General features: G+C 46.9%; 1 protein-coding gene across 5 annotated transcripts in view; it reads left to right on the top strand.

Moving 5' to 3' along the window:
• Positions 1–11,477: 11,477 nt before the first annotated feature.
• The window catches only part of LOC134533983 (lethal(3)malignant brain tumor-like protein 3), a 44,435-nt gene continuing 42,498 nt past the window's right edge, over positions 11,478–13,414 (top strand). For 2 of the 5 annotated variants that reach the window (XM_063371850.1, XM_063371859.1), the window contains exon 1: positions 11,478–11,522. In XM_063371850.1, coding sequence (XP_063227920.1) covers positions 11,520–11,522 — 3 coding nt within the window. In that variant the 5' untranslated portion in view covers positions 11,478–11,519. Of the gene's footprint in view, positions 11,523–11,564; positions 11,968–12,350; positions 12,372–12,404; positions 12,482–13,414 lie in introns of those variants that run through there. The other 3 variants (XM_063371866.1, XM_063371884.1, XM_063371875.1) reach the window with 3 other exon arrangements.

Raw genomic sequence — 13,414 nt, 5'->3', positions numbered from 1 at the left:
TGTTTAATATGCTACACTAGTAGCCTAACCATATTCCTAGTGCATGATAGGATATGGCCAGTCCCTTATTTTTAGGGAACCAATTTTGGTATTTTAGCTGTTGCCATTGACGCCGACCGCCGGTGCTCCCTCTGGTTCGCACAGGCCGTTATGTCACAACAACACTTACTCTTAAGTGCATTGAACACGCCCGAGCGTGATGTCCGCCGAGTGTGTAAAAGTGCGCCGCAACGACCACCAAAGCGACGACAGCGCCCAGCCAGGTATTGCAATACGCCTAATTAAATACCTATGTAATTATTCTGTCCAAATAAAAAACAACCAATTTAATAAAAATTTAAAAGATAATTAATTCAAGGGAAATCATGTCTAATTGTTTTATAATCATATATTGTGTAACATGTCTTTTAAGCCCAAAACTGGCCGGATCTGTTTTTCCGCGCTCCACGCGTTTAGGCGCGAGTCCGCAGGGCGGTCTCGCGCTCAGTTACCGTCGGGAGCTCGCAGGGGTCGGACGCTCCGCGAACGCAGAGCCATCAACTTTCGCGCTACATCCACATATCAGCAATAGTGTAAGTTCTTAAAATCCTTTTACCAGCTCTGTGCCGACCCCACCCAGTCGCACGATATTTCGTGCGACTCGTAACTAATTAATTTTATCCCAGCAGGGAACTTTGCATTTTCTACGTAATTTCGTGTCCAGAGATTAAGGACAGCGTAATTGAGATACGCAGTTTCGGCTTCACAGCCACTTAATTGTTATCATCGAAGACTCTTAGCAACATGTGTCGAGTTCTTATTCGCTAACTTTCGCCTCTTAATTTTCATCGTCTATAAATGTGTAACTTGTAATGAGCAATCTAACTGAGTAATTTCCAATTAGAAAGTGACTGTAACGTGTATGCCTCCAGCTTACCGGGTGTACGTACTTTTCGGGACTTTAATATTTCGCCACAGGTTACAGTGCAAATAACTTTGGAACATATGTGTCATTCTCCATGTTAACGTAAATGTCTGCATAAGTTGTTGCAGCACAGTAGCTCCGCGACTATTCACCGCATCTTTCACGTTGACAGTCGGCCACTGTATCAGTCCGTATATACCCCTTTGCAACCTATCCTGGTCGCGTGCACCGTTCATGCGTAGAGATACGCGTGTCGCAACAGTCAGACAACAGACGCGGCCAGTACCTGGACCAATAAGTGTATCGGTTCTGAATAAAATCCAGTGTCGTGTCAATTCGTTTACCAGTTATTTATAAGGCGTCCTGGGTGGCCTGAACAGCCCAGGTAGGTTTCGAACCGCGACGCGCTCCTGCCTGCAACCACGAGGCTGAACCCCCGTTAAAACCCCTGAGATCTTTTCCAAACTTAATAGGTAATTCCTTAAAAAACTTAGACAGGCAGCGGGAGTGGCGTCACCATTTTGTTGCCAAAATTATGCGCATTTGCAATGCTCAACTTTTCGTTGATGTCATCCAGAAAACTGAATCGCATCTGGCGCCATTAACTCGTATATAGTCATTTTTATGACCAGCGGGTGACATACCAAGCGTGGAGGTGTGCTAAATGAATTTTTATGATAGCTAAACTATTCTGTAATACATTTTGGGGACTTTAATGGTCATAACAAGAAATAATCGGATCTTTAAAAGTAGTTCTTGTGAAAATTAAAACTAAACAATTTAATTCACACAATATCGCTGCTACCCATAGGATATTGTGCTGGAATGCATTGAAATCAGTTTTAGCTTCATACAGGACACAGTTTAAAAAACTTATTTTTTTTGTTATCCAATAGGGATTGGGTACTGACAGTTCTGGAATACTGTCTATGAGTTAGGTTACAGTTGTATCCCAACAAGGTAGTGTTTATTAACTGACGTCGTACCGACCATGGCCGTTAAGCCCGTGCTCCGCACCGCCGGTACCGTATCCCGTTTTCGGAGCGCGCCCCTTGCCCAGCCGGATTGAGTCAGGCGAGCGCCTCGGGCGTGACCCCAAAAGACATAATGAAATTTAAAGGTACGGAACCCCGGAGGCTCGAACCCATAATTCAATTAAGGGATAAGCCATTAGTACGAAATTACTAATTACCCGACATGTAATAAGTGCGTCGTAGCCACTCCAGGCGAGTACACCACGCACAGAGCAGACAACAAACCTCATTAACAGTCACCGCGGCCACTGGCCTTAATTAAAATGCCCGTGATTATGATCAAGTCAGAATAGGAGAAATCCCTCTAAACAATTCGCAGTGGGACAATATGTTAGTAAATTTACAGTCGCCAACTTGATGTCACAATTTAAATAATTAAATATATTAAAACCATTATTAAGCCTTAAGCACCCAATTACCAGGTGCCACATTTTAATTGGGCACCTGGAACATGTTTTAACTGGTAATAGAGTAAATTCAATTAATATAAATTTTTTGACGCCGACTCACAAAGAAGAGAAAGTTTCTCTTCCTTGCGAGGCGGCCATGTTCGGCAGTCTCCAACCACTCCGCGCCGGGAACAGACGTGTGTCCGTGGGCAGCATCCAAGATTCTTTCATTGATTATTTTTATTCTGTACTAAATCTTTAAATTTAAAACCTTTTGTTAATTCACCGCTGCCCACGTCGACTCGGCGCATATTTTGCGGAGCTGGGCCTATCCTGACCGTCTTCAGTGTGATACCGCACTACGTATTGTATCACAGAACGTACGGTACTGGCCGACTCCAGCGAAAGTGTTTTCACTTAAGGACGCCGTGCATATGCCTGCCGGCTGCACACACGTAAGTGTTTCACCGAATTTAAGAGCCCGCTCATAGAGCCCCCGCTGCACCCGTTAACTTTCGGCGCTGGCCGTCTCCAGCGAGCATCGACCCACGCCCCGCTAGACTGCCACGGTAACCATTAGTGTCGAGTAGTGTTATGTTTTTTTTGTGTTAATTGTGTAATGGCTAGACGTCGCCAAGTGTTGGTGAGAGTGTTTTGTAGCGGGACTAAATTAAAGGTAATTCTCACCAACCCGTGTACACTAATTTTCCGTAGTCCCCGTCCTCCACACGGCCGAGCGGCCTTTACAGTCAAGGGAGAGCCATTCAGGGTAGGTTACAAGCCGTGTACCTGGCGGGGCACGCGGGGGCAGAGTACCCACGACCCAACACCAACGGCCTAGAAGCCCGCTAGCCTGGCGCCCCTCCGGAAAACAAGAGCATCACGACGCCCGTAGCGCCCGTCAGGTACCCCCCGGGCCTTTCACAGAGGTCGGGTGACGGCATCACTACCTTACCCGAATGTCTTGGAATACCGAATGTAGACTCGAAGCGAGAACATGCCAATGGCAGAAAGTGTGAACTCTACCCAGTAATGAGAAAGCACTTCGCCAGTACAGTTCATAACAGGCTGCTGCTTTACAATACCTCATCCGACCAGTAATATATTATTTATGTTGCCCCTGAATGAGCAACTGCAACCAAAAAATGCCTTATTAAATTACAGAGAATTCAAATTAGATGTATTATAATCGCTTCAGTTACTTCCAAATATTGTCCTGTACAGTCACTGCATCGCAAAACGAACACATAAACTTTATATGACTTCTACATTCGAACACTGACCAAATTTTATGAAAAATGCGAAACTCATCTGTACCCATTGATTTCGTCTCTCCGAAATTATCTCCCGACGAGATACAGAAATATAAATGCCATAAAATGGTCATCGCATTTTCACTGCCCTAGCGCACCACAGTTGGCCAAGACTGTGACCAATCACTGCATGGCTGCCCCCGCGATACGAGCCAGCCCTAGCTTTGCAAAAAGATGCCGTCCGCCGCGGTCTCGTGTTCGAGGTCGGGCGCAAGTCCTAGCGGGGTGGCTGGCTTTCTTAGAGATTTCTGTTCCGGGGGGGGCGGGGGGGCGCCAAGCTAGCTCGGTGTCTAACCGTGTGATGGTCGTGGGTTCGTTGCCCCAGCGTAGCCCGCTAGAACCGTCGGCGGTGATGGAATTTGTTTCCTGATTAGGTTGGGTTGTTTAGGTTAATTTACATACACTGTTCTGGTTGTTCTACGGGTCGCACGTCGCGGCGGGAGGTGCGGGGTGGAAGTTTTATTGCTTACGATTTACACTGGTTCATTACATTGGGCGCGAGGTCTACTCGGCGGTACATGACTGCCAGTAAAGGTGTCGGAACATGTAGAAGTTTTGGTTACACTGTTATTACAATTACCCTTGAAAAAACAACACCCTGTGGTGCTCTTACGTACACGATTACACTCCACACATTATCTAAGAGGGACACCTGCGTGCCTCTACGTGTGTTTACTTAAGTCCTCATGCCAGTAGCAGTGGAGGGTGATTGTTTAATTAGCTTCGGCTAATCTCGTTAGCGGTAAATTGCGACGCGCGGGCTCACCTGTGTGGACCGCGGCTCGCTACTAAATTAAGAACACAATTAAAGTTTGTATGTAGCCGGTGCCTGTGCACTGGGCGAATTAACTAAAGTTCTGTGGTGGCGGGAGACGGCCCATACCATATAATGCACGGCCCCACGTAATGCTTTGTGTGGGGCGTGTTAAAATTAACGCGGCTGGGTTAGGCCCTACACCGGAAAAGGACCGGGCGCACACGGGGAGTATTTAAAAAGAGGTTTTGGTTGTGACTATAATTACCAGATGGAAGTTCGGTGAAACAAAGGGATGCTGGCTCCCCGTGGGATGTGCGTCCATCCCGGTCCGCGAGTCGCGCTGTACTGGCGTCTGGCCCTGGCGCGTGGGGAGGGGTGAGCTCCCTGTCGCGCCAGAGTTTCTAAAGTTCCATTATTCGTAAAAAATTACATTAATAATAAAAAGCAAGTGGCTCTAATTTCATACACTAAAACTTAATGATTAACTTAATATCTATATATGTTTTAGAATTGATATTTAATAAGTTTGTCTAAAATAAGTTTGAATATTAGAGTCAAGCTGGAGACTGTCTGTTTCTTGATAACTACTCCATTGGCGAATAATAATGCTAATTTGGGGTAGTTTGCATTACGTCACACATTTCACTACTGAATTTAGGCTGAAGGCCGCATGGTTTTCAGTCACAGCTGTTTTAGTAGAAAACTACAAGAGAGTGACCCGGACACTCCTACGTCGCACTCTATTAGTTAGGGGCTTTTGTTTGTTTCTGATTAATTTATTATTGTGTGGGGAATTTTGTAGGCACGGGGAGTGCGTTGCATGTGTAATTAAAATATTTCGCTATTCTCTACCTTGGGCTGCGGTCCGCTCACTTGACTCAGGTGGGCCATGACTAGGGGTTCTTTCCGTTAGTGGAGCCGAGTACTGGCGGGTGCAGGTCGGGCTTTGGGGTGGCCTTCGGCCGTACGATGTAAATGCCCCCCCCCCCCCCCCCCCTCGAGAAGCCAGACCTTGCACCGCGAGTGGCTCCGCCACATGAGGGCGCCCCTAGCTTCGGCAGCAGCACCGCTTCAGCGGTGTCCGTGATAGCCGCAGCTGGTAGGCTCTGCGTCCTGGGCCCAGGTCGTCCCACGTTGAACACCCGGGTGCTGGCCTGTTGACATCGTTCCTCGGCGCCTGGTATGGCGTGGATGGGTACAGCCTCCTCTCCCGTTCCGGTGTACCGGGCGTGTTTGGAGTAGAGGTCTCCTCGTCCTCGTCGTCCAGTTCCGTCACCATGGGGTGGTGTCGGCGTGGTTGTTCTGCGGTTGTGGCCTAAGCACCTCCCCGGACTCGTTCTCGGGGGGTGACAGTTGTTCCGAGTGTGGCTGTGGTGTCTCGCAGTGTGCGGCGGTGCGGTGGTGGCCAGGGTGCCGGCCGGCAGGGGGGCGGCGACCAAGGTCAGGTGGCTCTTGGCAGGTGGGCATCAAGCGCGGGCGGCGCTCGGCACGGCCCGGCTCAGCCTTGCCGACATGCGAGCGTTTCGCAGCCCGTCGTGCCAGACGGATGACAGGTGTCATCGTCTGAGTGACGGTCATGTGCGGTGGTGGGGCGGTCGGGCGTCCAGGTGCCGGGGCGTCGACCTGCATTGCGTCAGGCAGATGCAGGGAGCTCAAGTGACCCGGTAGCCGTGGTGACATCACTTTGTGGTGGCGCGGTGGCTTTGGGGGCCAGAGTGCGCGTCGCCTCGGCTGCTGCTGTGGCAGGCTGGCCGAGGGGCGGCGTAGTGGCGCCTGTGAAGCGCAGAGTACGCTTCGCCTCGGCAGCTGCTGTGGCAGGCTGGCCGAGGGGCGGCGTCGTGGCGCTTCTGGAGCACAGAGTGTGCGTCGCCTCGGTGGCTGCTGTGGCAGGCTGGCCGAGACGTGGCATCGTAGCGCCTCTGGAGCACAGAGTGCGCATCGCCTCTGCGGCTGCTGTGGCAGGCCGGCCGAGGGGTGGCGTCGTGGCGCCTCGGGCGTTCCTGATGTCGCCTCAGGTGGTGACGAAGACGGCATCTGCATCGTGTGAGTCTGTTTCGTTCTGGCGGGTTGTATCGACTGAGCCTCGAAGCCAGGCGGGCACTGCGGGGCGAATCCAGGCGGCGGGGCCTCGCACAGGCGTCTCGGCGTCGTGGTCCTAGGCGTTTCATTGTCCAGCGTCCCTTTTGAGACCGCGTACTCTTTGTGGCAGTGAGGACAGCTGCATGACATTGAAGCTAGGCGGTGGCGACAGTGTGGCGCGACGTGTCGGTGTCGAGTCTGGTGGCGTACCGGATGAGGCGTGTGTCAGAGACGACGCGGGTTGCGTCGGAATGGTCCTTCGCGGCACTTTGACGGTGGTCAGGTGCGGTGGCGAGGCCATCCCGGCGTCGTGAGGTGTCTCCGACATGAGGCGGGTTCGGGACGTCGTGACAGACTGGTGGCTTTTGGGGCCAGAGTGCGCGTCGCCTCGACGGCTGCTGTGGCAGGCCGGCCGAGGGGTGGCGTCGTGGCGACTCGGGCGTTCCTGATGTCGCCTCAGGTGGTGATGAAGACGGCATCAGCATCGTGTGAGTCTGTTTCGTTCTGGCGGGTTGTATCGACTGAGCCTCGAAGCCAGGCGGGCACCGCGGGGCGAATCCAGGCGGCGGGGCCTCGCACAGGCGTCTCGGCGTCGTGGCCCTAGGCGTTGCATTGTCCAGCGTCCCTTTTGAGACCGCGTACTCATGTGGCAGTGAGGACGGCTGTATGACGTTGAAGCTAGGCGGTGGCGACGGTGTGGCGCGACGTGTCGGTGTCGAGTCTGGTGGCATACCGGATGAGGCGTGTGTCAGAGACGACGCGGGTTGCGTCGGAATGGTCCTTCGCGGCACTTTGACGGTGGTCAGGTGCGGTGGCGAGGCCATCCCTGCGTCGTGAGGTGTCTCCGACATGAGGCGGGTTCGGGACCTCGTGACAGACTGCGGTGGGACAGTCGGCGTCGTGCGTCGTTTGGTCGGCTTCGGCGGGTCAAGCGTCGTCACAGTCATGTTGAGTGGCGTCAGGTCTGCGAGGGGTGTTGAGGTTGGTGTCTTTGGGCCCGGAGGCGGAGGGAGCGGGATTGGCGGTGAGAGGGTGACGAGCGTCGGTGTCGGGACGGCAGGCGTCCTTGGTACGTCATGCGTCGGCGTGAGTGGTGTCTCGATGTCGTGAATCGTCGCGGCGTTTAGTAGGGGAGGAATCGTTAGCGTCGCTGCCGAATACTGCACCTGGCTGTCTCGTTTTGTGGTACATCGCGCGCACGTGAAGGGGAAGGACTGGCGCCGCAAAGTCCCTTCACTCTCGTTGGTACAGTAACAATGCCATAGGCCAGCACACTCGTCGCAGTGGTAGCCCATGCTACTTCCTCCGGGACACGACCGGTTTCCACACATCGTCACTCCATATAGGTGGTACTCTTGACAATAGCCACACACGTACCCCGCGGCGGTCCTGCCTTATAAGTACCAACTCGGGCAGGGGTGGTAACACCCGATGCATTCGTCCGCATACATCTCTGGTTACCGTGCGTGTTCAGCTGTGTTGATTCGTCCTTTAATTCGTGGCGTCGTGCGCGCGGGTCAGTCTGCGCGCGGGGTCGCGCTCGCCGGCTGGGCAGGTGCCCAGACAGCCGCACAAAACGGAGGCCGAGAATGGCTGCGGCGCCGGCGGGGGTGCGAATGGGTGTGCGAGGCGATGACCGAGAGCGCCCGGACAGCCGCACAAAGCGGACGGGTGGAGGATTGAAGGAGGGGGAAGCAGTTCAGATGGCCGCGCGGAGCGGTGAGTTGCTAGGGGTTGGAGAGGTGGGGAGGTGGGGGGAAGGGCGTTCGGCCTGTCACGCGAAAGAGAAAGCGGGATGGTGCGGAAGTGAAGAGGGGTTGGGGGTGGCCGCTGGTCTGTGACGTCACTCGCCTGCGTCGCGCGTTCTGCTCCAATGTCGTGCGCTGGGGGAGGGGGAATGGGATCCTTTGTCCGCTGCTCCTGGCGCGTCAGCCTGTCTAACCCTCGCGCGTCCAAAATGGCCATTTTCTTGCAAATTTTTCGGTTTTCACGTATTTTGTTCAAAATTTTGCCCCACGTTGGGCGCCATTTGCCGTCCGCCGCGGTCTCGTGTTCGAGGTCGGGCGCAAGTCCTAGCGGGGTGGCTGGCTTTCTTAGATATTTCATTTCCGTGGGGGAGAGGGGTGCCAGGCTAGCTAGGTGTCTAACCGTGTGATGGTCGTGGGTTCGTTGCCCCAGCATGGCCCGCTAGAACCGTCGGCGGTGATGAAATTTGTTTCCTGATTAGGTTGGGTTGTTTAGGTTAATTTACATACACTGTTCTGGTTGTTCTACGGATCGCACGTCGCGCACGGGAGGTGCGGGGTGGACGTTTTATTGCTCACGATTTACACTGGTTCATTACATTGGGCGCGAGGTCTACTAGGTGGTACATGACTGCCAGTGAGGCGTCGGAACACGTAGAAGTTTTGGTTACACTATTATTACATTTACACTTGACAAAACGGTACCCTGTGGTGCTCTTACGTACACGATTACACTCCACACGTTATCTGAGAAGGACACCTGCGTGCCTCTATGTGTGTTTACTTATTAAGCCCTCACGCCAGTCGCAGTTGAGGGAGAGCATTCGATTAGAGTCGGCTAATCCCGTAATTGGTAAATTGCGACGCGCGGGCCCACCTGTGTGGACCACGGCTCACTACTAAATTAAAAACACGTCTACGATTGGATGTAGGCTGTGCCTGTGCACTGGGCGATTAATTAAAGTTCTGGGGTGGCGGGAGACGGCCCGTACCATATACTGCACGGCCCCACGTAATGCTTTGTGTGGGGTGTGTTAAAACGACGTGGCTGGGTTATGACCTACACTGAAAAAGGACCGGGCGCACAAGGGGAGTATTTAAAAAAAGGTTTCGGTTGTGACTTTAATTACCAGATGGACGTTCGGTGAACACAAAGAAATGATGGCTCCCCGTGTAGGACTTGTGTCCGTCCCGGTCCGCGAGTCGCGCTGTACTAGCGTCTGGCCCTGGCGCGAGGGGAGGGGTGAGCACCCTGTCGCGCCAGAATTTCTAAAGTTCCGTTATTCGTAAAAAATTACATTAATAATAAAAAGCAAGTGGCTCTAATTTCATACACTAAAACTTAATGATTAACTTAATATCTATATATGTTTTAGAATTGACATTTAATAAGTTTGTCTAAAAAAAGTTTGAATATTAGAGTCAAGCTGGAGACTGTTTCTTGATAACTACTCCAGTGGCGAATGATAATGCTAATTTGGGGCAGTTTGCGTTACGTCACACATTTCACTACTGAATTTAGGCTGACGGCCGCAAGGGTTGCACTCACAGCTGTTTTAGTAGAAAGCTACATGTGAGATAATGTCCGCGCCTGGGTTCACTGGGGGGTCGATGCTCCGAGTGGAAGCTCTCGTGAAGCCACAGGTGGATGATGAGGGGAGGGGGTTAAACTTGCTAAGTCGCCTGGGAAAGGTGTTGTTTGGACTGTCCCGAGGTGTCGCCGAGGGGTGTAACCTAGTCCTGTACGTGCTGGCAAAAGGCTTACCTTTGCTTGCCTCCAAGAAATGAAATTTGCTAGCAGTGGGCTTGGGGTAGCGTTCGCTAGCACGAAAAGTCATTTTGTTACAGGGAGAAAACGTGATTCAAACCGCGGTTGAGATGCTGCGATCACAAATCGTCAGCAAACAGTATCTAATTGAAGCCTGCGAACAAGCGCAGGTGCACTGGTTTGCACAAGATTAGGTCCGAGTGTACAGTAATGGAAACAAAATTAAATGAAATTAAAAATACAAATTGTTTATTTGGTTTCCTTCGTTAAAAATAAAAAAATAAATTTAAAATCGTACATTTGTGCCTGATAGTAGCACTGAAACGGCACAACACATTTTCTACTCTACTGCTTGTTTGATGTATTTTAGGAAGTCCTCATTCCACCTCTTCGTTCTCTCATCAATTATGATCCTCTCTGCCTTCTGCATCAGCTTATCTTAGACACCTAATTAAATGCTTTTTCAAAGACAACGAAACAAGTATTAATCTGCTTTCCCCTGTCTACTTCCTGCACAAGATCCTCTAGCAATAACATGAATAACCACTCTTGAACCCATGCTGCCTATCATACAACCATTGCCACTTTTCCATAACCTCTACCACATTCCTGCATACTATTTTATTTACATAATTTTCCCTATTTGATTTTTTTAGACTCATCAGTTATTTCAAGAAAATGATGGAGATTCATGAGATTATTTCTGACTCCACAGATGTGTCGCACAAGACTGTAGCATGGGTTAAAAGTGCCCAATTCCACTCCATGGAAGCAGAATTCGCATCAACATTACCACTAATTAAAATATCAGATACTGAAGGTCTGTATGTGAGTGACTATAAAAGACATAAATTGCTTTGGAATATATATAACTGTTTGTTTTGCTGTTTAAATATTTTAAGTAACATTTTTAAAACACAACAGTAGCGGCTGCTAGCCGCAATATCACAGGTTGTTTTGCAGCTGCAGCGTACGTTCTGTAACCTGGCTTTGCTTACTGCATAGTGCAGTATTGTGTCAAACTGGCTGAGTCCTCTTTCTATCCCCCTTTTTAATGTAGCAAATTTTAATTTTCAAGATTTGTGTGATATCAAGGAAGACTTCTTTTAGTTTAAGCAGGTTTTGAATCTCCTCTGTAATACCCATCGGAGAAAATTGTTTACAAGGAAATGAATTTTTAGCTCTTACTGTGGTTTTTTTTTCTCTGATAACAAGCAAATTTTAAATGAGAAATTTTTTTTGAACCAAAAATCAAATTATTACAAAGTAAACACATGGAATTTTTACCACGCGTTACATCAACTACAGTTTTATTTTTTTTAAATATTACCATTATATATTAATAAAAAAGTTTATTCCTAAAATAATTATTTCTTACTTTACTACTATATTTAACGACAGTAATATCAATTATATATTATTCTATATTATTGTTTGTTTTGTTTTGAAGAGTACTTGCTGAATTAATATTTTGTTTTTAGCTTTCTTATAAGGAGGCGGAGCATACGGCTATAGCACCGCGATCTGAAAATGGTAAGAAGTATTTGTATTTTTGATATTGTATATTAATTCATTTATATATATGACATGGAAGTAGCTTTTAAGCGGAAGAAAAAAACGTTTACCTTTAAAGCTATTTTTCCTTTTGCATGATGAAGTTTAACGCAAGCACGTTAACAAAGTTTGTATTTGTATTGAATACAATCACAGTTTCTAGACAAGTAAAAATTTAAAATTGAAAATATTGTGTCGAGTGCATATATTGAAAAAAATTGTTTATTAACGATATAGCGCAAAAACTGCAAATAACATTACACTTTTTAGTATACAAGTTTAAAAACGTGGTGTAAATTTGCCGTGGAAAATTGTTAAAGAACAGTTAATAAAGGGCGCATGTTTCAACGCACAGTGAATGTACACCACATCGCAGAACTTTGTTAACTCTAGATTGCACGAATTTACTTTTATTTGTTAAAAGGTAATTATTGATATTGAGTAAACCTTTTAAATTAAATTGCGATTATTTAAATACATGTTATAATTTATTTCAAGTGTTTATGAGTGACGTATGTTATGCAATTTTGAAAGACCTTCCGGCCAAAACGTGCGTATATTTTGAAGTTTTTTTTTTTTTAATTTGAAATAATTAGCTGCGGATTAGGATAAATTAATAATTGAATTTATTGTCGTAGGCTTTTTTTGTATCAATTGCGATAAAAAAAAAAGATCACGTATAAGAATTAAAATAAATGGCAAATATTTTTTTCCTTTACAATAAAATATTATAGATTATCTTACGAACTGTGCATATTTTGTTGTATTCACGTGAAAAATGTTATAATTCTCTGGTTCATTCAATAAGTTCTTCATATCAAACTGGTGGTCAGATTTTTTTTAAATATTTCTGTGTTTAAGTAATATGTGTCTACTTTTTGTGTGTTTGTTTAGACTTAATTTCCATTTTCTTTGTGGGCAAAATAATTAAATTGGAGGTGAAAAAAAATTGTACTATGGCTAACATGTGTTTTTAGTGATTTATTTTTCAAAATCATAGTAAACATCTTCAGAAAATGCATACTTCAAAAAAGTTAAGGTTTTATTCATTCATGAGCATATTTATTTTCATGTTCTTTATTTAAATTTTAAGCAATTTTTAGTTGTTTTTTTTTACTCTTGATTTTATCATATTATATTTTGTCTTCATAATTAAGCCCAGATTTCTGCATGTTTGTGTTTTATCTGTTGGGTGGATCCAATCATTGAAAGTGGTATTACATATTATCCACTTTTTTTTAAGTTATGGTATTGATATGTCTAGGCCTACCTATTTTAATCACCCATATTTGTAGAAAAAAAATATATAATTTCACTTTTTATTAAGATTAGAGTAATTGTGATACATCATAATGTTGATGTTCCTGTATATGGGAGACTGCTACTGTTAACCTATTTGTAGCATAAATAAGAATCAGTTTTTTTTATTAGTATTAGGTCACTGAATTGGTTATCTGTTTGAAGACGGGCTAACTATATCAAAACTTGCCATTCTAATTTGTTGTACTGTACGTACTTTAACATTTTAGGTTCATTTTTTTTTTTTTTTTGTAATGAAGGAGAAAGGGGCTACACATGCTAATAATTTGTTAGTCTTTTCCTCATGAATGAATAATCTTGTTTTGAAAGACACATTATATATTTCATGGGGCCAGGGCTTTGTACGACAATATCAGTGCTGCAACTATGTCATTATTACTCATTTAAACTTCCATTAACAGAAGTATGTGGTGTTTCTAGTACATAAACAGAGAAACGTTATGGCACATCTAAAATATTGTGTGTACCAGCGTTTCGTACTATATATCCAGCTCATGTAGCTGTTATCTCTGTGTACTTCCATTTACCCTACCCATTCATTCCTTCAATGC

This window comes from Bacillus rossius, chromosome 1 (assembly GCF_032445375.1).
Source record: "Bacillus rossius redtenbacheri isolate Brsri chromosome 1, Brsri_v3, whole genome shotgun sequence".
Lineage (NCBI taxonomy): Eukaryota > Metazoa > Arthropoda > Insecta > Phasmatodea > Bacillidae > Bacillus > Bacillus rossius.
The sequence above is the reverse complement of the archived record's forward strand: the minus strand, read 5'-3'. Positions and strand labels throughout refer to the sequence as shown.